The following is a 26,743-nucleotide window of genomic DNA, read 5'->3' on the forward strand; positions in this document are numbered from 1 at the left end:
AGACAACTCATTCAAAATAGTTGAAACTGATGCCTTTGGAATTGGTTATAGATGTATTCTTAAACCAAAAAATCCCTCCTAGTCAATCAGAACAAATTGTTCGATTAGATAGATATATATATATATATATATATATATATTTTGACCATCTATGAATTTGTGCTCGATTCGCATTTTGGTCTTCGAATTAGAAAAATGGTTGTTGTATTCCCTCAACTGCAATTTCTCTCGTAATGTTGGTCATAGTGTCAATTCTATTACATTTTATGTCAATTTTGAGCACGTGCCATGCATGTGGTTTACCGTTGAAGGTCAAAATTGACTTTTAACACAATTTCAAATCTCCAATTGCTCATCAGTAGGGAAATTGAAGATGTTTCGTAAATTGGGGCCGATTAAAGTTCTAAGGTTTTAGAAATTCACCAATTTGATTGCAATTTGAGTGGATTTGTTGGGGGTAATTGTTCTAGTAGTGCCAATTTAAGGTTCAAGGGAGGGCTTGATTAGGGTTTGATTATGGTATTAGGGCAATTTTTTAAGACATTATGACGCTAGGACCAACGGTGCAAGAGACACTGAGGTTGAGAGACTACAACAATCATTTATCAAATTCAAGGACCAAAATGTGAATTTGGTACAAATTGATGGACTATTGCTCTAAAAAGCTTTAAAATTAAGTTATAGTTAGTTTGCGAGCAACTGGCTCTTAGTTTACCCTGTTGCTTTATCAAAATGAAATGTTAGATTTATTTTTTATTTTTGATACAAACGATATTTGGAGGAATGGGAAATCGAACCTAGATTAGGTGCATGAGTAAATGTTCTTAACCACTTGAGCTACAAGTCTCTTGCAAAGGTTAGGAAATTCGGAATGAAAGATCAGCTACAAAATTGTCAACTCACAAAATTTTGTCAGCTACAAAACGAATTCTATGATAATGAGTTCACTTCATTTTATAGCACACAATAAATCCAAAACACAACATTCCGAACAAAAACAGCGCAAAGACGCAAATGGGTTTTTGTCAAATCATGGGTTACTTTTCCTTGTAACAAAAAACAGGCATAAAATAAAAGCAAAAATGGCAAATGAGTTTTCAATCTTGAATATGAAGAAGGACGAGGATACCCCAGTGTCTTTGGATCGGGCATGGGTCGATCGGCTGGCCCTGAGCATCGACGACGGGAGTGATCATTATAATTTTTTTGATTAACTTGAAATATGTTATTTAGGAAGCAAATCGACCTGTGTTGTGCATGAGAGACACAACTGAATAGTCCTAAAACGAGTAAATCCCATTAAACACAAGTAAAACCAAAAGCTTCCATGGAAAACCTTTCAGGCCTGCCTCAGAATTTCAAAATCCATTAATGTAATGACTACATCGCCATTGAAGAAGGAAAAACAAAAATTTCGAGACTGAAGAATGAAAAGTCTTCAGAAGGAAAGAATAAAACATATATCGCCACTGTTAGAATGAAAAGCAAAAAATTCAAGGAAACTAACAAAATTTTCACTTTTACTACATTGTTTTATACCAAGCAATGGCCAATGCAAAGGCCGCTTTTAGCACAGTTAGCTAAACCTATATTCATGATTTTGCCAGAAATGTTGAGCTCTTACATGCCTGCAACTATGTTTTACAACAACTATGAGAGTGAATGTGATTTCTGTATAATTTGTACCACGTAGGGAGCTTAAGAAAAGGACTAGAAACAGCTGCCCGGCTGATTCAACCAGGAGAATAGAAATTCCCTACCTCGATGGCCATACAAAGCTTAAACAAGTGGTCAGTACACTCAGTATCAAGACCTGTGATTTAAGCACCCTGGCTAAATGTACCCTTCTGTCCTGTACTTTGTGATGAAATTCAGATACCAGATTTCATGTATTCTAACACACCCTGTGTAACATCTTCAAGAAAGGAAACAAAACCCATAACGCTCGTTAGACCACTTCCGTCGACGTCCTGTTCCTCAATAAGATAGTTTTCAAAAGCTGTGGCATCATCCTTCCCTCCTCTGATAAATATGAGTTTGGGGGTGACACATCTCTCTTGCTTTAATTTGTTGATCACAGTCCGCAACAAACCTAAAAGACATCTTGTGTTAGACGTGAAGCACTTGCACAACAAAGATTCTTTTGATTTTGATAACCATCTATTTGCTAAGAAAGCAGCAAGGAAATTTGTAGAGAACTTACAATCATGGGGTGGAGGAAAAGGAAGTGTAGGGTCTGCCGTTGAAGAATAAAACACAATTAGAGTCGTAAATGCATCAAGGAAAAATATAGGACTACCACTCGTAATCAGTGCAGCACGACTAAGTGAATGTCGTGGGTATGCTTGTTTATCTGGAGTGGAATAGGAGGTCAGCACTGGATACACAGCTCGATGGAGTGAACTTGGTTCCAGTGCGCTGCACAAAATTGAAAGAATTGCTGAGTTGATGTTTCATCAGAAGAGAAAAGAGCACAAATAATTCCTCAAGAATCAACTGCAATAATATAAATTTCATGGCAAAAGAAATTTCAACTTCACAAGCCCAAAATTACATAAAACCAGAACATCAATTGAATAAAAATGACTTCAAAGAGAATAGCTATCAATTTTTTGACACATAAGACCTGTCACACAAAATAGCAACAAGAATGTTTATGTGTAAGAGGGGAGCATAAGGCAAAACAAGTTGCAAAATTTAATCCAATAGTTCAAAATTGATAGTTATAACCTAGTAACAGAAACCTGTAAAACATTTTAATGGTATCAGTTTGTGCATCAAATACCTAAAAAGACACTGCAGGTAGATTCGGAAGTCGGGATGAACACCTTCTTCATGAAAACGGAGCAGAGGGTTTCGGAGCAATGCAAAAACTAAGCGCGGTAAGGACTGTAGTTCTGGACATTGTGAGAATGCAACATCAACCTGACCAATTACAGAACTTCCATTCTTGAGTTGAACAAGTTTATAAGCTTCATTATATTGAGCTGTTAGGATCACAAGCCAATCATGAAGCAACATTCTGCCTTCCCGAACCCCTTGCTCCAGAGAGGCTAATATAACCTAAAGAATTAACAAATTTATGATAAACAATTGGTCAGAATTGTTAAGTGATGAGAATAAAAATTACGTTTTCAGTACAGAATCGTAACGACACTTGTGTTTGTGCGTCCTATTCTCACAACATTCCCAAACTTGGGAATGAGTGTTATACTATCACACAAATACACATATTTTATCGTTATTTTTAAAAGAAAAAAAAATATAGAGCCAGTAAGACTTCTATTAACTACATATACACAAAAATCAAGTTAATCTACACTAGGAGGGAGTGAATCTACAAGAAGGGAATAAAAAAAAGAATAGGCGCCTCTATAGTCTTCCTTTTCTTGCCGCTTCGCTTCCAGACATAGGATATATTAGATTAGAGGAATGAATGAGAGTAATTTATTATTAACCACATAAAAGACAGAAGAGCCTCTGACATCAGTAAATAGTCTCTTAAATGTGATTTGTTAGGGTAAGCATATCTTATATCTCTAGCCTCTAGGAAACCTCATCCGCAGGATCTGCTACTGCGAGGAGATTTAAACCTCCAGTTCAGGGGAACAAAAAGAGAACAGCCTAAGTTGAAGATAATCTCACTCCAACATACAGTAGTACAAACCATTGTCTTGGTGTCAGGCCCTCCACAAGCTTGTAAGAGTGAGATATTAAACAAGCAACACTATGTCAAGCAAATGCAGAATTATATTTCATGTTTGCACCCATTTGGTGAAAATGGTACAACTAAAGAAATCATTACCAAATGGAGTCCCGTAGAACAAATACTTAGGACCGTCTATTGATCAAGCTCCAAACAGAATTCACCAACATAGTCTCAATTACAATAAAAGCATTAAATGTATCTAAACACCTTCGCAGTTATATTTCATCTACCACAATGATGTTGCATAATAACCTCGGAGCTTGTAATTCGGCTATTTCGAGATGCATATGTCCATTTTTGAATAGAAGATCATAGTTTAGATTTCTTCGACCGCTTCACATGTTTTCCCAATTCATGCTGCTAAGGATTTTAGTCAGGTGTCATCCTTTTTCCTGGTTTCCACATAACTCAAACAACTCTATTTTTTTTAATCCAGAATGGTATGTCACATGAAGGGTTAGTCTTAAGACAATAATCTTTACATTTGTTTGTTACCCTTCAGGCAGGTGATAAGCCACCAGTTTATATGGCTTATGGGTATTTAGTTGAAAACAAGAACATGACACTAAGTGTCTCCTCAAAACTAGTCCTCTCACATGCGGTTGAGGCTCAGTGAATAACTATATGCTAGTCGTAGTTTTGTCTCTAGAATTTGTTTTAAAGGATGAACATACAATCATCAGATGAAAATATCCTCATCAGATAATCAAATTTTTTTCTTGGGCATCAATGTAAACGGGGGATATTCTTTAGAAGGAAAAAAGTGCAGAAACAAAGAATAGCAAGTTATCATGTCAAAAACACAGCTTGCTGGAGTTTTCTAACACAACCCATTTCTATAGTACAGTTTAGTGCATAAATTATTTAAGAAAAAATAAATTGTTCCTCATAGAAACCTCAAAATACAGTTCACATAATAATGCTAAACAATCCTTTGATTGGCTTGAAGAAAAACAAAACGAACAGTTATGCCAGGAATCATCATATACTTTACATGGTGGAGTATGATAGAGCCACGTGAACAGAGACAAAATTACAATATTAACAAAAACTAAGGCACAAAACTGCTGGGATGGTAATACACACATACCTTGTGAACAAGCAATGACAGAACCACTTCAGGATCAACACTGTCATAGAGTTCATTTATATTTTGGGCAACTCCACATTGTAAAGTTCGAATCCTTAGTCGTCGTTTGAGGGAATGCTTGCCTCTACATAAACATTCAGCATGCTCAGACCAAAAGCATTTAAATTAAAATATAAAAATTTAGTAAATTTAAAAAGTGAAAATAATTGCAAGGGTGGTAGTGGTGGCAACATGACACAGACGCAATCATTATGGAGGGGAGAAAGTAGTGAACACATAGAATTTAACATTCTAGAGAGCAAATCATCACCCAAAAAAAAAACAAAAAAATCCCCAAATAACTAATGAAATGTGGAGTCAATCATTAAAAAAGCCATATTTAGCAGAACGAACTGCACCGAAATGCCCAACTTTTTGGTAAGAACCTATAGTATCCTAAGATCCTCTTACTCAATCTTAGTATTTCTCATGAACCATTGTAAGTTCTTTTGCATTATGCAATGAAAAATATTGGATTTTCAATGAAAACATTTAAAACTATAATAAGAAGCACCATGAGGCAACCCTGGAAAAAAAGGGCGTAACTAATGGTACAAGAGAGTAGATATGGTATTAAAAACCTGGGATATGGTGTCAAAGATGACATAGAAAAGATGATGGTTGGACAAAATTCTTCTTCAGAGCTAAGATTTTCCATAAAAGATTTAGAATTTAGAAGAAACATCTTTTAAGGCTCGGGTACAGAAAATTGGCATCAATCAGAGACAAGCATAAGATAAGTAACTTCTATCAATGCACTCAAGTAAAATAACTACTTGACCTTGCATTTTCTGTAAAGTGTAGACAAAATGCAACAAAGTGTTGAATTAGCCAAAATAAAAAAATGCAAGATGTCGCCTGAGGTAGGATAGTTCGTTTATTAAAAGAAAACAAACAAGATTACCAACTTACAGACTGCTGTAAGTAAACTAACCATACCTACTTGAGGAAACGAATCCTGAATCAGAGAGCTCCTCAGGGGGCAGAACAACTGTGTATTGGAAAGCAATCTGTATAATAGGAGGCTCTGATCCATGTCTGCAAAATACAACAGTCCCACCAGAATTGGATTAGATATGCACATGAAGCAAACATTGGGCTTTATATCAGTAAGTGATATCATGCAGTGAAAGTGCTGCTCAATAATTAAAAGCTACATGTGTTGCTATAACCAGAGAGATGAGGGCTAGAAAATATCAAAAAAACGTGGAAATCCCCAGTGATGACAAAAAAAGATACTAGTTTTGGAAAGCAACAGATGATTGGCACAAGCTATAATATCTTAATGAAATACCATTCACTTTTATGTGAATCATGCTTTAAGCTGTATGAAAATATACTGAACTAATGAAAGAGAGGATAGGGGAGGGGAGCGCGACAGGAGAGAGGGGAAAAACAGTAGCAGTAAGCAGGAAGAGATCTCTTCCCGTCTCTAACTTTTTTACTTGATTCTGTTTAGAAATGTTTATATGCAGTATTTACAGACAAAAGTATCCTGTTTAGGGCTTTTTAGTTATTTTGCAAATGTGTAAACTTGTATTGCAAAAAAGAAAAGAAAAAAAAACATTGTTCAAGTTTGGACGTCTAGAGAAAATTTTAGGGTACATAATCTAGAATAACTTGATATAGAAACTAACAATGAATTGAACATTTTCACTAAATGGCATATTGCGCCAGAGAGCTAGAAAGTTGGTATAAAAAGAATTGAGAAATTAGTAAATGCTGCCCGAAATTGATGGAGGTGGGTAGTGCAATAAAAGCTGCTTTCAGGATTCTTCAAGGGGGGGAGACCAAAAGCTTAAAAAGAAAATAACAACTAGGATAACGAAAAAAAAAAGTACGACTTTCAAGTAATAGGTTAATAACCATTTGGTATCTTCAAACTCAAGTAATATATAGTCTTCAAGTATCATTTGTGTTTAGCCAAAGGATAGATACCAAGATTGCAACCTAAGGTGTATACTTACCTTGCAAATCCCTTGGTATCTTCAAACTCAAAGTCATAAGCATATGTGGCATAAGAATCACAACAGATAATATGTTGAACATTCTCATACTGTGGATCTGGGAAGAAATGACCATACTGCAATATATAAAAAAGAAATACAATAAGCAAATGGTACAGTTGTAAATTGGAATTGTAACATCAAACAACATGAAACTCACAGAGTGGCCGGTTTTGAACTCAGAAGATGTCCTCAACCGCAGTACACAACCAAATGCATAAGGTCGACTTAGCATTCGGTACCTGCAAATAATGCATATGACAGTAATTAAAACCTAGATATTCAAACAACCAAAACACCCGTCTGATATTAGTGCACTCTCCAAAGTATATTATGATTCTGGAAGCCTACATTGCTTATTTATTCTATCTGAGGGTGAAGTAAGTCACTCTATAATTGTATCAAATATCTCTTTTATATATATTAAAAATAAAAATAAATATTATTTAAATAGAACCTAATACTTTGTCTCCAATATACATAATTGTTCACATACACATGTATGCAAGTCGAAATAATTGCAATGTATTTTCTATCGCATACTCACATGTCCTGAGGAAGAGTTGAATCATCAGCATTTGAATATAAATACAATGAGCCTCCACTTTCTACACTAAGAAACTTCAGAGAAGCCAAATCTGTATACTCATTTGTAACAGCAAAAATATCCACGCAAACACCTGCTTGAACAGCGACAGCAGCCTGTAAAATATGTCAAAGCTTACATTTCCAAAAAAAAACCCAAAAGACGATAACAAAGATAAGTAAAAGATTAAATTACCAGATCTCTGTAGAATGGCGTCTGCTCAGGAAGCAATGCACGGTCCGCATCCTCTCTCTTACTAGCATATTGTTCTCCATAACGTCTTGTATCTAATTGCCCAGCTCCATAATCAGGAGGGCCAGACAAAAAAGCAAAGACTCTGCCTGCAGTTACATTCAAAGGAGACAACAACCTGTGTCACTGACTCAGGCTTTTCAAATCATATGATGAAAAGAAAAAGATTTGAAACTTTGCTTATATCAGAGCATTAAGGTACCAAAAACAATTCATGAGTTTGAGATTTATCCCGCACCTAATGCAAATGTGCTTCCATATTCTGATCCAAGGTAGTTCAAAATGGCTTCCATTGCCACCCCAAAACCCCGCCCGCCCATCAAAACACCCTCAAGTCCTTGACCAGCTGCCGTTGTTCTTTCCCATGACGTTGTTGGTCTAAGTGTTTCAAGTGCAGATCCAATACGGTCCTTACAAGTTTCCACCTGTAACAAAGTTACTGAATTTAGCTCAGAAACCAAAACTAAATCATACATAAAACTGTGATTTTGAGTTCTGAACAAATTGTACTCGAACAACCCAATCACTCAATGATGAAATACATTGCACATAAAGAAGTAAGAGCCAGAAAACACAATGGAAGACATACTGGCGCCAGGAACTGTGACAAAGGCATGACATCTTCAAGCTCAATTGGCAAGGTGCCCTCTGTTTCCGGGGGAATGAAGACATTCTTCACAACTGGTATAGGTCCTTGAACATCATACAACCCTAGTTTATGGCTAAATGCAGCAAGACCAAACAGAGAACCAGGCGCAAGAGCTGTGATAGAAATTGAAAAAAAGAGAGTTTAGCTGTCAGCAATCATGAAGAAACAAACAAATAAAATCATTTTCACATAACAATTATCAACCAACCTTCCAAAGAGGCCAGCAATGCACTTTTAGTAAGTTCTAAAAATTCTTCTGAAGCTGAAGTAAAATCCATAAAAGATAAATTGTCAGTGATCTGATAAATCTTAGAAGCAATTGAAAAATAAATGAACATTTCCAGAAAAGAATGCACAGATCAAGAAACATACAATAGACCAGAAAGAACACGAAAAATATTTAGCTGAGAGGAAATTTCTTTCAATAAGCCTATTAGTGACAAAAACTGCACAGATCACAAACCTCAAATTTAAAAAATTCAAGAATTAAGTTCTTCATAGTTAGTATATGTAAATGCCTTGACAAAAACTGCCATGTGTATCTTTCTAAAAATAGTCTGCAAAATAGTCGTCCTGAAGAACATAAATGTTACTTTAACTTGAAATGAACCAGATGGTGGCAGTCACAACATGGTTACATCCTTAACATCATCTTTGGTTTCCATAATCAGAAAAGGATAAGTGCAATATGTAACTAGGTGCAAACCTAAACAACACCTTTCAAATTTATGAAAAGATTGCTGTATTCTAAACAAAATCTTTTGAAATAACTAGATGTAGTACATTTGGAATGGATGTGAAATGACTATATACAAAAAGTCATTTGAAATCTATTTGTTCTCTTCATTTCCTCCTTATTCAAATCTTAGCATACATGGATTGTAGTAGTCTAAACAAACAATTTGACCTTATAATGTCATCTAAATCCCTAGATTTGGAACCACGCCATCCAAATGGATCCATAGTTTTGGTGACACATGTACCCACGAGATTAAGCTTCAAATTCTATATCTTAAAGCATATACCCCTAACTAAACCAACTCATAAACCATTAGGAGAAATTTCTGCATCTGACAAACAAATAAAAGAGTTGGACACAACAAACACCGACTCTCATTGTCATCAACACTGGCACAGCCCAAAGACATGACAAGAAATCCTTCAGCTCTATACATTATCATCTTATTTCTTCTAAGTACTACCAATTGTAATATAAAAAACAGACCACAATAAAAGACAGTTATGCCAACTTATCACTTTCCCACAGCAACGTTATCATTATGATAAACTGCAATGTACAACTTCAACCTAATGACACGAACTTTCAAGCACCAAATGACCAAGAGTTCACCACTTACAGGACAAATCAATGGCCGCAACATAAACCGGGCGAGGTTGCATTGCTTCATCCGACTCCTCCACTGCACAATTAAAAAAAACCAGAAACACCAATTAGCAATGAAAATCAAGAAACCCAAATTCGAGCACTCGGAGTTCGAATTTTAGTTCGTTTATCTCGGCAACCAAACAGAGACACTAATAATTCGAAAGTGTGGCAAATCGACTAACCAGGAAGCTCCAGATCCACGAACGAGGACATCATCTCGGGGCAAGACTCAGGATGAGAGTATCGAGCTATGGCCTGAGAAGAAAGTCCCTGCGGGTTTCCACATAGGGCACAGTTCCATGACCACTGGTCGAGCTCGCAGTACGTGTTGAAATAGGCCCAGCAGTTCTCGCATCTCGGCAACAGCTCACCGTCAGATCCATACACTGGGGATTGGCCGTTCTCGTCCTTGGTCGCGAATGGCGTCACCGAAACGCCCCATGGTATGCCTGAGCTCTCGTGGGCCCCAGCGTCGATCGGGAACCGCGACACAGTGGCTCGAACCGCCATAGTTCTGAGAGAGTGGGTTTTTTGTTTGTTTTTTTCTTTTCTTTTCTTTTCTTTTCCGGTTTTTCTCGGCGAACAAACGGCGGATGAGAGTTTGGATGGGTGCAGGTTAGACGTTGCGCATGTTAGCTGCGCCACGTAGGTTATCCAGTGCTTTTGTGCCACGTCAGAAAAGTATTTGAGGATTTGGCGTCTGATGCTTTAGGCAGCCACATCGGATAAAGAGGATCCGGGCTGCGCCAAGTTTAGAAGTTTGAATCGGGCCAGCCCAATACCTGAAATTCACATGGAGCGACACTGAGTTGGCATCCCACCGATTAAAAAAAGAGATATTTAGTGATATACCCATTTCTAGCACTAATATTATAAATAAACCCTACACAATTGAATTCCTATAAACAAACCCAAAAAAACCCAAAAAATGATAGCTAGCCTTATTGAATTTAATATTGATTATTAAATTACTTTGATGCCCTATTGAGTGCTTTGGGTATTTTTATGAGATTTTGGGGTTGGGCTTGTTTTAAGAAATTGATGGCAGTTTTGTAATTTATAAGAAGTTAAAAGTTTTTTTGTTATGTTGTAAATGGGCTTTGGGTGTGTTTCTAAAGTCCATTTTATATAGGGTATTTTTATAATTTGGGCCCCCATATTGGGTATAATAGTGAATCTCCCTTAAAAAAATAACTTGCATTTTGTCCAAGTCATGCTAGAACTATAAAACGGCATCGGCCACCACCTATACCTCTCTTCCCTGCCATAGTCGCCGACTCTCTCTCTCTTCACATTGAAAACAATGGAGACCAGTGTGAACATAGAGAAAGAGATGGTGAGGGAGTTTGAGCACGGGAGGGGGGCATGGGGATGCAAAGGATTGGAGTGCCAGCACCGACACCGTCAACTATGGCGGGGATGAGAGGTCGACGTTGGGTAAATTACACAAAAAACTCCTAAATTATGGATTCATTTTCAAGTTTATATCTATTTTTGAGGGCATTTACATATTCAATTTCACCTCTTCATTACCAAAAGCGGATCCACACTTGGGTTAGAGTGGACTTTAGCCCAATATTAACTTTGGAGAGAAACAAATTAGGCTTAGTTGTGTAATCTCAATCCAGAAAAATTAAATAATAGCCATCCCACCTCACCTCAAATATATCCACGGTCGAATACTTTAATACTTTAATTATTAAAGTCTTTATTGGTCAAATTGTTTGTTAAAACTTAAAACTTTAGTTACTAAAGTAAAGTCAGCTACTCTGATTTTGTTTTTTCGATTTTATTGATTTTGCTTCTTTTGGAAATATTGAAATATGGACCGTCCCTCAATGAATTACTATGCCGACCCAAAGTCCATGAGCTTCAAATTGCTCTTAGTCTGAGCTTCTAAATTTTGGTATTTGGTTTTTTGGGTTTTCTTTGTTTGTTGTAGGTTTCTTCGTTTAAATATCTCTTTGAAAATAGTTTATTTTTTTAATGAATTCTGCAAATAGTTTTTAATCTGAAGGAAATATTCTGAATTAGTAAAAAAGTATACCACATTTGTTAATCTGAAGGAAATATACAGTTGGAAATATTGCTTGTTATAATTTATTTTTTGTCCAAAAATAGGACTTATAATTGACTCAACAAAAAAAAAAGCCCACTCCTGTAAATATTCCTATGTCCACCATTGTCCGTTATCTGAACCATTAATGAATCCCTTAAATATTTGCGTGTCACAAGTAGGACCTATTTTTTTAATGCATGGACTTCCACGTGGATAAAAAAAACTAATAAAATATTATCTACTTTTTAAAAATTAAAATTATATTCATTAAAATTTTAAAATCAAAACAAAAATGAAAAACAATATCCCTCCTCCCCCTACCTAAAGAAACTAGTCACCCCTCTCCTCTCTCGTCGCCCAACCTCCTACACATCCCGGATCGCCTCCGCCGCAACATGATATTGTTCGCTTTGGGCCTCCATGCTCTCACAGTTTTGTTTTTGGGAACTCACGAGCAATTTTCCAGTGAATCACCCATCCTGGGATTGCTCTAGCCCAAACTCGCTTAACTTCGGAGTTCTTATGGAATCCGAAGCTAGTGAGCTCCCAAAAGTATGAAGGTGGGCATGTACATATAAGTCACATCACCCCCTCTCCGTTGGTTGATGTGGGATGTTACAATCCACCCCCTTAGGGGCCTGACATCCTCGTCGACACACTCGCACAACACGGCAAAGTGGCTCTAATACCATTCTGTCACATCCCGAATCGGCTCCATCATAGCACGATATTGTCTGCTTTGGGCCCCTTTGCCCTTACAGTTTTGTTTTTGGGAACTCACGAGCAACTTCCCAGTGGGTCACCCATCCTGGGATTGCTATAGCCCAAACTCGCTTAACTTCGGAGGTCTCATGGAATCCAAAGCCAGTGAGCTCCCAAAAGGCCTCGTGCTAGATGGAGGTGGGCATGTACATATAAGGCACATCACCCCATCTCCGTTGGTCGATGTGGGATGTTACAGTACAGGATGTGCAGCTAAGGGTTGAGGGCCTGTGTAGATCTCGTTGTTGGGTTACTTTTTTTTAATTTTAATTTTAAAAATTTTAATTAATTTAAACAATAAAAGTATTTTTTAATTATTTTTTGTCCACGTGGAAGTCAATGTTATTAAAAAATGGGTCCTACTTTTGACACACAAGCATTTAACAGATTCACTAACAATTTAGGTAACATAAGGGGTAAAATTGTAGATTTTCTGCAAGTTTGATAATGTAATTGTAAATGTCCCCAAAAATGGATATGAACTCAAAAATGACCCCATAGTTTGAGGTTTTTTTGTTTCTTTGTAATTTGTCCTATATAAAAACATATAAATAAAACTGAAAAGACAACAGGAAAAAGAGAGATATGGGTGGAGTCCGGAGTAAAAAGAGGAATGTGCCTAAAGTGGAGAGTAACTGCGTCTATATAATTACTTAGGTGGATTTTTTATTTTATAATTTAGAAATTAAACTTGTACGAGTTTGCCCTAATTATGTTTTTTTTTTTAAAGAAAGAAATTTTTATTACATATTACAATAAAATACATAAGTAGTCAAGATGACCACAAAAGAAGGCTAAAACATAAGTATACCAACTACACGAAAACCATATCCCCAAACTTCTAGCATACAGAAAAATCTAAAGAAAAACTAACCTGGCCTGGAAAAATTAGTGGACGGCTACTTTCCAATATAAACAAATAATCCTAAAAGATAAATCTCTAAAGTTCTTAGAAATTGTGCCCATAGTATAGACCATTGCCTAACTTTCTCCCATAACTCCTCTCTATCTTGACGTACATGGTCTTTGAAAATCAATATGTTTCGCTCCAACTAAATCACCCAAAAACTGGTCATTACAATGCAATCATGCAAAACCTTGTTTCTTTCCTTTTCCTCTAAGTTTATGCTTCTCAAAACACAAGGAAAAACAGTCTTTCGATACAACCCAACTAATCTCAAACTCCTTAAGCACTTGCAAACACAAACTCAAAGTCATTGGACAATGTAAGAACAGATGATCCACTGTTTCTAAGCTTCTCTTACAATGAATGCAGGAATTGGGTCTCCTTCAATGAATCATCTCACAAGTCTTAAACTTTTGTTTCTGTAACATCCCATCCAGAAATTTAAATTAATTTTAAAAATTCTAAAGTGAAATGACAACTTTAACTTTAGTGTTCCTTGGTGGTTTAGAGTTAATTTTTTTCTCAGGGCTCATTTTGGAAATTTTCTTGATTCTTTTGCTTAGTGCTCGAGCTCACGAGTTTGTAGACACGTGGTGGGCCAAAATCAGAGTTGAAACGAATAAGTTATGATCTACAGAAGTGCAGTGGCACAACTGTAATTTTTGTGAAGTTAAAAATTTTAAAGCTGGCATCTCTCTCTCTCTCTCATTGTTTTCTCTCTCCTCTCTCACGACTTATGTCTCTCCCACCTAGCCACGCCGTCGCTTTGACTAGAGATTTCGTCGTCGTCCGGTGATCGTTTCAAGCGAGATTGGTCCCAAAATCTTCGTCTCTTTGTCCTCTACCTAACCCACCCCTTTTCCCAACTCAAAAACCCAAGGAATTTCGGCTGGAATGACTGGAAGTGTCATTGATTTTCGAAGCTTCCGACGCCATTTTCGGCGACTCCGGCCACTGTTTCCATCTAGTGAGGTATGATTCTTCATCCTTTTCCCATGATCTAGCTGTTTATGTCAATGGTTTGGATTGATTTTGGAGTTTTAGAAGTCATTCAAAATACTCATTTTAGGCCAACGGTTCGTCCATGTTTCGGGTCACTTCGGCTACTTTTTTAGCTGAACACGTTAGTATGGAAATTGGCTAGTGATTTGGAGCTTTTCTATAGCTGAAAAATCTCTCAAGCCACCCACCGCTATCGGCTACGAGTGGCGGCTCAATATGTTATGAAATACTCCCCACGTCGTCTCGAGCACGACGGTATGCTCGGATTGGAAGTTGGTTACCATTTGACTATCGAACAGATATTGCACCTATTGAGCGATATCCGGATCGATAGGTTCAGACCTTTAAATTGGTTCTAATTTTACTCATGCTATTCCCTGGACCTGTAGGATCGTGTAGGAACTTAAAAAATCGATAATCGGAGTTCCGGATACTCCAAGTTAATGATTCTAGGGTTAGGTGAACCAACCGTCGTCTATTCATGTGATTGGCTTAGATCCGACCGCTTGATCAAGACCAAACTTTTGAGACTTGTTTAGTAGACTTTGTTGGACATATAGGAACTTTCGGATCAGAAATAGGAGGTCGTGGGCCTTGCAAGCCTAATTGACCTAGATGGTGGGCCTCACCGGCCCGATCGGGACCTTTTGGTTATGAGGTGTTAGTAGTTTGGTTGTTTGATTTTAAATTGGTATTTTCCTAGGAGAGGTTTATTAACTGTTTATGAATTATTATTTTATCGCTTTTACTTTTCGAGCATGATATATCTATGGTTGCCTTCAGAATATTTTCGGACATATGGTTGCCTTCGGATGTACATAAATAAGCCATTAAAATTTGATAATGTGGCAAATGCCACCTCATTTGGGATTTAAATTTGTGATTTAAATTTTGGTGTCTTGGCATTATTGAATTTTTTAAAAATAAAAAGGTGAAATGAAAAGTGAAAAAATTTAAAGAAAAATGATGAGCGTGGATTATCATCAGAGAACCACCACCTGTGTCTCTTTCCCACTCTGCCCAAATTTCCCCTCCAAAGCCAGACAGAATTAAAATAAATAAAAACAAAGGAAAAAGAAAAGAATTACACTTCGCATGACAATACACTTTTCAGGTTCTCATTTTCTTTTTCTCTCCTTTTCGCCCGTTCTCTGTTGATTTTGAGTTGAACTGGATACATTTGATGCTGATTTGTGATTATGTCATTTGGGTTTTCTCTTCTGAGCTTTCATTTGGGATTATTGCGTTTTCACTGCAACAACGTGATTATACTTCCAGTTGCTGAAAATGGAAAGGGTTTTATTTCTGTTGGGTGTTCAGCTTTGAATTTTTTTCATCTGGTTACTTATGCTTTACAAAGAGCAGTTGGTGAGCATTTGGAACCTTTATGCTCTCTGTTCTAAACTCAGCAGTATGTTGCATTAGGTTAGAACTCTATATATGGTGATTTTCTTCTAGAGCCTATGTTTACTTTTATAAACTTTTTTTTATCTGTACGATTCAAACGTTTGCTTGATGTGGGTATTTCTGTATGATTCTAAGTTCTGCGATTTTTATGTTTGATTCGAACTTTTATCTGAATCTTGCTACAATTGGATTTGATTGTGTTCTGTATCTTCTTGAAATTAATTAAGCATTGATTTCAATTTTTAGGGCAAAAGTCAATCCTATTTAACTCAGAAAATTCAAATGAAGAAACCTCGCTGCAGAATTGCCACATCAAGAAAAATAAAGTTCGAACAACCCAAATGTTCGTCTTCTTCCGAAGTTGTAAGTAATCAAAATAAAATTTATTTATTATGATTGTAGTTATTATTGTTGCTTTACTTTCAAGCAATATGGACCGCCAACAAAAAAAAAGTTGAACCCTTTATTTAAATGAGAATTGGACATTTTATTTTGCCAATTTGTTGTCTGTTTAATCCTTTCTTCAAATTCTTACTGTAGAGATACAGACTGAGACCGGGAAGATGAAGCCGGCCATGGCGACTATTCTGCTAGTATTGTTATCGCTATTCATCCATTCAAATGGCAAGGAAAAAGCTTTTGATGTTCGCCAACACCTTTCTATTGTGTCCAAGTTTCTCTTTCACAAAATCAAAACTTCCCATTAATTTGATTAGGAATTTATTACATTTTTTAAATTATTTTAAATTGTGTTCTAAGATCAATTGATATATTGTTACTAGATTGTTGGTTAGCCGTCTGCTTGGTTATGAGTAAATTGCGAAAGTGTTTTAAATTGAAGAATTAATATTTTCGAGCAATAGAGGGTAGAATTATCGCGGAAAGATAAATAACTATCTTGTGGCAGATATAGTGTTGTAGAAGACATTGCAGATAGTTCATTTGTACCATCGAAGATTCCAGATGGATGTACTCCTATTCACTTAAATCTCGTGGTAAAATTCTTTTTTCATCTTGTGTGTTTAGTGCTTACACAAGCATTATACAAAGAGGCATTAATAGATTCTATTGTCAGGAATAACTTAGATTTGAAGAGTCAAAGTGCAAATAAATTGGTTCTGTATGAAATGTGAGTTTGCGTCTGTATATGTATAGTTTGCATGAATGTATTATGGTTGTATGTTTAGTTATAAGATGCGATATTTTTAGCATGACTTCAGCCCATTTGAGGCTCCTTATAGAGAATGGCACATTTAAGGCTCCTTATACAACTTATATTATCAGGCAAGGCATGAAAATCGTTCTCCTACCAAGAAACATATTAAATAGCTGGACAACTTGGCAGCTCATCTGGAGGTGTTACTGAGAGAAGCCGAAGAACATAACCTATTTTTGGAAAAACTTCCTGGTTGGTTAAAGGGTTGGAAATCTCCTTGGAAAGGAAAACTGAAAGGTGGAGAATTAATTATCCAAGGAGAGGATGAACTCTATGATCTTGAGATCAGGACTCGAGCAAGATTTCCAAATTTGTTTAATGATGATTACCATCCAGATGTTTATGCAATAAAAGCAACACATGTAGGCTTTGTTCTAGGGTTTTCTTTCTTCCCTTTTGTTATATAAAGGCACTAAAGTATGTTTTCCCTATGCAGGATAAATTATTGCCACAATCAGCCTTGTTTTATAGATGGTTGGTAACTTTGAATATGGAATAATAGTCATCTATTTGGCTTGGCAATTTTCTATTCCAATGTTTGGAGTAATTCTCATTTTCAGGTTGAGACTTTAAGCTGATCGAAGTTAATTATATCTATCTGGCTGTGGATAGGTCCCTCGAGCATCAGCCAGTGCTGTGGCATTTGGCATAGGATTGTTTAGTGGGAAAGGAAGTCTTGGACCAGGGCGTCATCGAGCTTTTGCTGTACCCGGCGAAAGCTGTGCAAGTGATACAATGCTAAGGTTTTATGATTGTTGCCAAAACTACAAGGTATTCTGCAGTCCTGATATTTTCCTTGATTTTTGAACACACGCAAACACACAAACTGATTATGCACCTTCTTAGTTGGTGGAATTGGGTGGAGCCAGACTGGGTTGTCACAACCCCATTTCTATCGGTTTATCCGCCATTATGTGCTTTAGTTGTTGGTTGACGAAGACTTATCTATGCATGCATTTAAGAAAAGTCAGGAGCCTCCTGTTGATAAGCTTAAGGAACCTGTTTATGATGAAATTACTTCTACAGTAAGAGGGCGCCACAGGCTGAATCTTACAAGGAAGGATATAACTTCTCTGTGGTTTCTGTGTAAACAGGTGATTGCTTTGTTTTTGTTTTCATACACAAACTCATTTTGTTGCTCCCGTGGATTGAGCTTGTGAATTAATTATCCCTGAAGTGCAATTGATTTTTATGGTCATCTGTTGTTTGTTCTATTTGGCAGGAAGCATCCTTGTTGAATATAGTTGATCAAGCTTGTGCACTTTTCAGCCCTTCTGAGGTATGCAGAATTTTATATTGTCAAGATTAACCAAATTTCTTATATTTTTCCAGGATAATCAGGAAATTCTGTTTAACATTTTTTTGTTTGAATATGAATATGATATATGAACATGTACGCCATGACTCCAATACTTTGTAGACGACTAAAATGGCTTAAACTAGTTACATGATGAATACTAGCCTCTTTAGCTTGAAGGTAAATCCATTAATGGAGAGGACACATCAAGTGAATTGGTGCTGAAACTAAATTACAAAAAAATAAAAATAAAAATAAAAATTATATCTTTTAAGAATGCAATAGTTGTCTCCTTAGATTGTGGTTTAGTAATATCAGTAAACACAGATTTACGTGATCTCAATGTTTTTTGTTTGTTTATTTACACGAAAAAGTCTCCTGTGTTTAGGTTTCTTTGCTGCAGTGGACAGATGATTTGGAGGCCTTTATATTAAAGGGTTATGGTAAATCAATAAACTATAGAATGGGAGTGCCCTTACTTGAAGATGTTGTGCAGTCCATGGAGCAGGCTATTAAGGCTGAAGAAGGTAACCCAATAGTAGGCTGTCATTACTGGATAATACTGTGTCCTGACAACTATTAAACCTCATGGATATGTCAGTGTCTATTTGGACTTCAGTTAAATGTGGAATTCTTTGAATTATGTTGTTTTACAATGTCTTTGTTTTCCCGTTGTGTTTCTTTTCATTTGAACTTATAAAAGGGGGGAAAATTGTTGTGCAGTTGTACTTTCAACCTACAAAATCTTATTTTGTGTAAGCTATGACTTCTGGTATTCCAATTCTCACTCGCTCTCTCCCGTTCCCTTTTTCTTTGTAGAAAAACATGCTCCTGGCAGTTATGAAAAGGCAAGGCTAAGGTTCGCACATGCAGAAACTGTGGTTCCATTTTCATGCCTGTTCTTGACGGATCTGGTGAGTGATTTCTTCAATAAATTCTCAATTTTTCTTGGATGATCTGGGTTTTGCGAGGGTGGGAATCTGAATGCTCATGTATATGGCTTCTTTTATATTATGTTCTCATAGTAGGTGTTATGTTCTCTGTTTTTCAGAATTTCAAAAAATACAAAGGGAACAGTTCTTGCAACTCCCTCCAAAGCCTTCCCAGAAGAGAAATTGGAGGGGCAATACTGTGGCACCTTTTGGTGGGAATAACATGCTGGTTCTGTACAGTTGTCCAGCCAACACATCAAACAAGCACTTTGTGCAAGTGCAGCACAATGAACATCCCATTCCAATGCCAGTAAGGCCCCATTCTTACTTATTTTTAACTCATATGATTCTCGAATATTTTCAGATTCCAGACTTTGATTTCACTTTTGAACTTAGAAGATTCCTGAGTAACACAATTTGTATTGGATTACAGATTTCTTTTCATACATTTTTTTAATGGCGAATAATGGCCAGCTGTTTCAGTTATAACTTATTAACGGGTTGCTCTATGTTTTTTCCTCGTGTTGAATTCTTAGATAATATTATTTTTTTTGGTGTTTAAGGTTGTGATGGTATTGATTTCTGTCCACTTGATATGTTTAAGGTATTGTTCCTACCCTACTCTCATATTTAATAGATATGATCTTTCAGCTCGTTATCATTTTACCATTTGTGTTTTTCCAGGAAAGAATAGTTGCTCCTCATTTGAAGCATGGTTATAATTCTGTGTGCAATGTAAAACTGGAACAACAAGAGTAGAAGCCTATAGCCAGTAAGTTATCTCAACTGTTCCGTTGGATGTTCTCACTGGGGAATGGTGATAAAAGGTCCCTCGATGAATTGTAGTTTACTTTTTTCAAGTGAGGAAGGCATAATCGTTGCACTTCCTTTAGTAGCTTGCATTATTCACAACAGCTTTTTCTTCTAGCAAACCACTGTTTTGCATTATTCCCTTCATCTTGTCACAGTTGAAGTATCCGAGGCAGGCGGTAGAGTAGTGAATTTTGTAACAATGTCATGTTGTAGTTTCTCTCTTTACAAAATAGCTCTTTAAAGATGTAACAATGGATTTTCGTGCCAATTTGTTGGATTGGAGTCCTAAATGAATATAAACGACATGTCGTTTGCATCATCCTTGTAATCCCATTTTGCATTTCAAGCTAAAAGTTCAAATAGTAAACCATAAAGAGTGGGAAATGAAATGGGTTGGTTATATTCAAGCCACAGTTATATTTGGTCAACACGGTTCTACATTTTAAGACGACTAATTTGTTGTATGTAAGTTCCACAAAAGCTCATAGCAAAGTCCTCTTTAACTTATGGCCATAAATGGGCATGGTGAGTTGAATTTTGAAGCCCCCAACCCTTCCCAAAATATGGTTACTTTTGTAGTGATTCTTTTTTATTTTAGCAATTACGGAGAAGTCTAACATCAACTTAAAACAATCGGGTGTGCCTTCGGTAAAGATAACCCATAATGTAATAAACAAATGTATTAATTAGCAAATGGAATCTAATTATTCTGCTTGGTTTGGCATTTTTGTTCTTGTTTAGCATAGTTGGTAGTTCAACTAGTTCAGTTGGATAGGGGCCCTGACTTGGGTCTGGGCTGGATGCATCCTATTCTATCGGGTTGAATTGCTCTCCCAGAATGACCTGCACACTTCGAGTAGCTAAACCGTTAGAAAATGGGAGGCTGGTGCGATACCAAACAAGCCCCCTCTGATGGTGAAGTTAATGATTAGTTCGAAATGGGGAATGAACTGGGTGAGAGAATCGTTATTACCTTTGTCTCAATGTAGATAAAGAGTATTTATAGAGGGAGATGGGGAGGTCACATCTTCCTAAATCCAGGAAAAAGAGAGATCTCTAGCCATTCCCAATCTTCTTAAATATAGCAGAATAGGAGATCTTCAGCCCTTCCCAATGGTGTGATTGGAGAGTGGTTATAGGCACCAGTCACTATGTTGATTATCAGGAACCAAGTAGTAAGGCGACACCTGACTCGGGCGTGAAACACATTTAATACTCCTTTTCAGCCACCATACTAGTGTTAGGTGCATGAAGTGACATGGCTTGATAGGGATTTGGTTGTATTAGAGTACTAGCGCATCTGCATTTCTAGTCACATGACACCACAGTGGACCCGAGAAGGTTAGTCTGGTCGGGTCAGTACATGGGCATCCATACTCCCGGCCGTGCGACGTCTCCTGGTAAACTCAGGTCGGTATCAGGGACGGACCCAAGATTTCATAATGGCGTAAGCTAAATTTACCTTACGTACAAACCATTGAAAACTCAATGGTACGAGTAAATTTCATTAATAACAAAAAAATACACCCGGGGGAGGGGACATAATAAGCCTTACCCCTCAAATAACACTTATATAAGTTGCACCCTTCGAGTCTTCACAGCATCAAAATCACTAATTATGGATTCATTATCTATATTATCAGCTAATTCTCTTTCAATATGAAGTAGCATACAATCAGCAAGAAACTCATCAGCTATCTTATTATGCAATAGATTTTTAATAAGTCTCATACATGAAAATGCTCGTTCTGTTGTTGCTATAGACACAGAAATAGTTAGCACCAAATGAATCAATCTGTCAATCAAGTAGTATGTTTCTGCTAATTTTGTTTCAATTAAGCGCTCAAGTAATATAAGGATGGAATCAATATTCTTGAAAGCTTGAATGTTATCCATATCAATCTTATAAAATCCCAATTGCTGATTTAAAGCATGCAACTCAGTTGTAGTGAAATCTAAAAGGTAAAATTTCTCAGCAAGAGTGCATATATCATCAATGTTAAACCACTTGAAAGCATCATGAGGATCTAATGCTGAGCTAAGAGAAATGAGTTCCACAGTCTCATACGGAAATCTAGTACCCCAGCTGATAATCTATTACCTCATTGAATACATCAATATGATAATAATGCTCAACTGTGATACAATCTCTTTGTTGACAAGAACGGCAAGTGCCTATTGTATGACAGGCACCCATATCAGGCATATTAATATGATGTTCTTCACAAAATGATTGCACACTATGTATAAAATCATTACAACCATTATTTCTCAACTCATCAAGCTCCATTTTTGTACTTGCAATCAAATTCAAAGCCTTTACAATGTCTTGAGATTTTCTTTGAAGTTCTTGACAAAGAAAATCAGTGAATCTCATAGTTTTGTCCAACAATTTCAACGCAAAAATAAAGTCAAAAGATAACATAGATATTTTAATACCTTCTTCTTCGCCACGAAATTGTGAGGTAGGTCCATTATGGCTGATATCCTTTAGAAGTGTCTTGGTTGCACCAAATAAATCAATGAAACTCCTAATAGAATTAAAATGTGACCCCCAATGAGTACTTCCAGGTCGTTGCAAACAACGAATTTGATTAGCCCCTTTAGCTATCCCAAGTCTTCAAACAACTAGTAATTCTTCAATTTCAGCTTGTCGGGTTAATTTTAACTCAGAATGGCATTTGGCAGAAGCACCAACAAAATTCACAATGTTATTCAACATTGAAAAAAAATCTCCAAACGAGTCCTACCTCTTTAGCTGCACCATTTAAAGTTAATTGAAGACGATGAGCAAAGCAGTGTATATAATATGCATATGGACAATCATTGAGAAATAACTCTTGTAAGCCACTCCATTCACCACTCATATTGCTAGCACCATCATATCCTTGACCACGCATATTGCTCACTAAAAGATTATGCTTGCCAAGAACTTTACAAATATCACTTTTAAGAGTTGAGAAGTTGGTGTCATGAACACTCACAATATCAAAAAATCCTTTCTTGAATATGCCTATCACAACCAACAAACCTTATGATAATAGCCATTTGTTCCTTCTTAGAGTCGTCTAGCGCTTCATCAACAAGAATACAAAATTTCCCATCTACCCCAATTTCATCGCGTATCCTCTTTCTCACTTTGGTAGAATAGATACTTAGGATCTCCTTTTGTATCTTATTTGAAATATATTGGGCATTCAAGGGAGCATTTTGTAACACAACTTTTTCAATGTTTACATTCATTCTTGCAAAAGCCTTCACCAACTCAATGAAATTGCCTTGATTAGAGGAGTCATAAGATTCATCATCACCTCTAAAAGCCATTCCTTGATTTGCTAGATACCAAATCGCCTGTATTGTGGTTGTAAGCCTCAAACGGTTTTTTGCAACTTCTTGTGGGGTTTGCACTACTCTGTCAATATGGTGAGTTGGGTTTTTTTAAATCCATCCACTTTTGCATAGCAAAATGATGTGGTGAATTTATATTGCCTACATGAATAAGGAAAACACACTCTTTTCCACCAACTCTTCTCCAACTTCTAAATCCCTCTATAGTGAATGCCTTATGTAAGTGATCAATGTAAAAAAGAAAGCATGGAAAGCAAAACACTTTGTCTTTATGAACACTATACTCAAGCCAATTGTATTGCTTATACCAACTACCAACAAATCGACGCTTTTGTTTCCCTTCTAAGTGTGATGGAAATTCCTTTAATTGTGGTTGACATGGTCCTAAGAGAATACATGTTCTTCGAACATTATCACGTTCATTAGGTGGATATGTGTCTATTTGATGATGTTATCCGGGATCACGCTCGAGAGAATCGGTATTAACTTCTTGATGAGACTCAACTCTTACATTTTCATCTTCAATTCTTCGAGGTTGAGAAGGAGGTTGCTCCTCACAAATTGGAGGAGACAGAGAAGGACCCGAAGGCATGCTAGTTGATGATTCATCATTGTTTCTCTTAAAAAAATCTTGAATGGTCCTTGATCTCTTAACGTTACGATGTTGAAACATTGTAAAGTATAACCTATTGAATAATATATAGAAGATATAAACATATAGACCAACAAAAATTTCAATAAGAACATTACATACTTAAATAGTTAAATATCTAATTAAAATCCCTAATTGACAATTCATACAAGCAAGCAAGAATACCAAAATAAAAAAACTAATTGATAAACCTTAATTGTAAATCCCTAATTGATACTTCATAAACCCTAAATAATCCCCAAAATTTCAAAAGAAAAGAAGATGAAGAATGGAAGATTACCTTAGTTTGCTTTAATTAAGTTCGAGGACATGAATAATTTTCTCTTTTGTCGAAGAGCAGGAGTTAGCCGCTAGCGGATGCAATAGATGGAATTCCTTTGTTTTTGTTTTTGTTTTGGGGGTAAAGGAGAGAGAGAATGTCTATGCCTAGTGGGAGTCTAATGTTTTTTCACGTGGAGTGTGGGGTTTAGTTCTTTTTATTTATTTGTTGGTCAGCCTAGTTCTAGTGGGATTAGTTAATAATATTTTATTTGGATGGTCAGCCTAGTCCTAATGAGAATAGTTAATAATACTTATTCGGATGACCCAGGTTAGCGTGCTAGTGGGTAAGTCCGTGGTCAATATATGAATGACTTATCCTTTCTTAACCACATGGTATTTTCTGATAGACTTGACCATATGACCCATTAACAACATTGCTTTTTTATACAAATGATATTAAGACAAAGAGGAATTCGATGACATTGCCTTTTTCTTTTCCTTTCTGGGAAGTATTATTAGTGGTTCAAGATCAGTAATCAACGAACATACCACAAGCACACAAAAGTACGCGTCCGACGGTCAAGGAAGGGAAAGGCCATCTTGTGTTTGGTCAACATATTGAACAAGAGCATAAACCGTAAAACATATTAATTAATACTGATTTTAGTAATTATATAATTACCACTTCGATGACGAAAGAAAAATATTTTTGTTTTTTTATAATTAAAAATGAAGCCTAGAGGGTCAAAAGAGAAGTTCAGTTGGAGTGCTAATATAGGTTACACGAAAGCTATTATCACAAGGGATCATACTTAGACATTCAAATTAAAATCAATTTAACGGTCATTTTAGAATTCAAATTACAACCACACTAAATGACTATTCTCAAATTGGAAATTTTAATGAAGGGGACTTAAGAAGTTTTTATTTTTTATTTTTAATACAAGCGATAGTTTACTACAAGGAAAATGAGGGTTTCACACACACACACACACTACTAAGGTACCATGAAGATTCAAACAAGATATCACTAATCTATAAGTCAAAACATTTTTTTATTGAGCTAGACCCTTTGACGGGGATTTAAAAAAAATTACAAAATAAAATATATAATAAAGGGTATTATATAAAAGTAATTTCCTCACAATTTATATATATCCATAAATTCTCTCCGCAATTTTCAGTCTACGGATATGGACGTGTGGACCTATGGTAATGTTCCCACTTGCATGCCACCTGTTTGTTTTGGGGAAGATCATTTTTTGCAGGCCTTGACAAATTCTTAGGCCCTTAACGTACTCTATTAAGCATTGTGCATAGATATATAGCAATATATAGCTTTTATTAAGGGATTTATCAAATTAGCTTATTGAAGGATACTTTTATAGGGTCTATTATGCATTGTATTTTACTAATTTAAACCTTCTATGTTTTAGATAATTATTCAAATATCATCTCTATAAAAAATCACTTGAATCCGATATCATTTGATAGTACTTTCTTGAAGCACCGTATTTATTAATTTTGTATGATACAATTGGATGTCGAAACGGTTTTCGATTTGTCTAATTTTTTGCAAGGATGATATATGAATGTAGGCTTAAAAAATAGATGATTTGGATCGTTGGAAAAAAATTTGTAAGGTACCCTAAAATGTATTCCTCAAATAAAATTATATGAAAAAATCCCTTAATAGAAGATAACTATATAAATATAAAATTTGACTTTGGTTCCTGTTTTCTTTTCACGGTTTTCATCCATGCTTTTCTACATGCAAGCTTTTCAATTCATTTTCTTAGGTTCAAATTTCAGTTTGGTCCCTATAGCTTATTCGTGCCTTGGTTTTTGGTAGTTTTACATCTAATTTTAGCGATTTTGCCATTATAATTGACTGTCTATCCACATTCATGTTTCCGTTAATTGCTTGGCAGAATTGGCACATGCTTGTCACATGTTGTGGTTAATTATATTAATCCTTTTTATATCATAAAAATATAAATAAATAAAAAAATAAGGAAATTAACTTTAGATACCAACTTGTGTACCATCTCTCTAATAGAGGTGGAGCCCACCAATACAATGGGCCCCACACTCTATTAGAGAGTTGGTATCTAAAGTTAGTCTCTCCAGTATTTTACAAACCGAAAACCAAAGAAAAGAAAGAGAAAAAAAAATAAATTTCATTGCCCCTTCCCTCCTCAGATCTCTCCCCCATAACCCTACCATAAATTTTCATGTCAATTTTGTCAAGCACTTGAAGGAGATGTGGGATTCGTCCTTAAATTGCAATGGACAATGGTAAAATGGCCAAAATTTATAGTAGAAGGACCAAAAATCAAAACTCGTACAAACTCAAATTTGGCCTCTTT

General features: G+C 36.1%; 2 protein-coding genes and 1 pseudogene across 2 annotated transcripts; 1 reads left to right on the forward strand and 2 right to left on the reverse strand.

Annotated features, from left to right (window-relative positions):
- Positions 1–1,428: 1,428 nt before the first annotated feature.
- Positions 1,429–10,349, reverse strand: LOC117631428 (protein transport protein sec24). Its single transcript, XM_034364571.1, has 14 exons — positions 9,901–10,349; positions 9,690–9,752; positions 8,540–8,593; positions 8,272–8,444; positions 7,921–8,107; positions 7,626–7,771; positions 7,392–7,546; positions 7,005–7,086; positions 6,806–6,921; positions 5,778–5,876; positions 4,800–4,923; positions 2,786–3,063; positions 2,204–2,418; positions 1,429–2,092 (listed from the first exon to the last, which is right to left on the reverse strand). The coding sequence occupies exons 1-14, from the start codon at positions 10,226–10,228 to the stop codon at positions 1,872–1,874; spliced, it is 2,241 nt and encodes a 746-aa protein (XP_034220462.1). The 5' UTR covers positions 10,229–10,349; the 3' UTR covers positions 1,429–1,871.
- A 5,104-nt stretch (positions 10,350–15,453) lies between these two features.
- On the forward strand, positions 15,454–20,432 carry LOC117633247 (annotated as a pseudogene).
- A 1,250-nt stretch (positions 20,433–21,682) lies between these two features.
- On the reverse strand, positions 21,683–23,437 carry LOC117630256. The gene is made up of 3 exons (XM_034363002.1): positions 23,145–23,437; positions 22,864–23,059; positions 21,683–22,207 (listed from the first exon to the last, which is right to left on the reverse strand). Exons 1-3 carry the CDS (start codon positions 23,435–23,437, stop codon positions 21,683–21,685), a joined length of 1,014 nt encoding a protein of 337 aa, XP_034218893.1.
- Positions 23,438–26,743: the final 3,306 nt, after the last annotated feature.

The sequence above is a fragment of the Prunus dulcis genome, chromosome 6 (genome assembly GCF_902201215.1).
Source record: "Prunus dulcis chromosome 6, ALMONDv2, whole genome shotgun sequence".
Lineage (NCBI taxonomy): Eukaryota > Viridiplantae > Streptophyta > Magnoliopsida > Rosales > Rosaceae > Prunus > Prunus dulcis.

Coding starts and splice junctions, on each gene's coding strand:
- LOC117631428 (XM_034364571.1), bottom strand. CDS start 10,228: ATGGCGGTTCGAGCCACTGTGTCGCGGTTCCCGATCGACGCTGGGGCC. Junction 6,922..7,004: donor AGTTCAAAACCGGCCACTCT/GTGAGTTTCATG, acceptor TATATATTGCAG/TATGGTCATTTCTTCCCAGA. Junction 2,419..2,785: donor TACCTGCAGTGTCTTTTTAG/GTATTTGATGCA, acceptor AATTTTGTGCAG/CGCACTGGAACCAAGTTCAC.
- LOC117630256 (XM_034363002.1), bottom strand. CDS start 23,437: ATGGCTTTTAGAGGTGATGATGAATCTTATGACTCCTCTAATCAAGGC. Junction 23,060..23,144: donor CAAATGGCTATTATCATAAG/GTTTGTTGGTTG, acceptor AACTCTTAAAAG/TGATATTTGTAAAGTTCTTG. Junction 22,208..22,863: donor TAAATGGTGCAGCTAAAGAG/GTAGGACTCGTT, acceptor ATGAGGTAATAG/ATTATCAGCTGGGGTACTAG.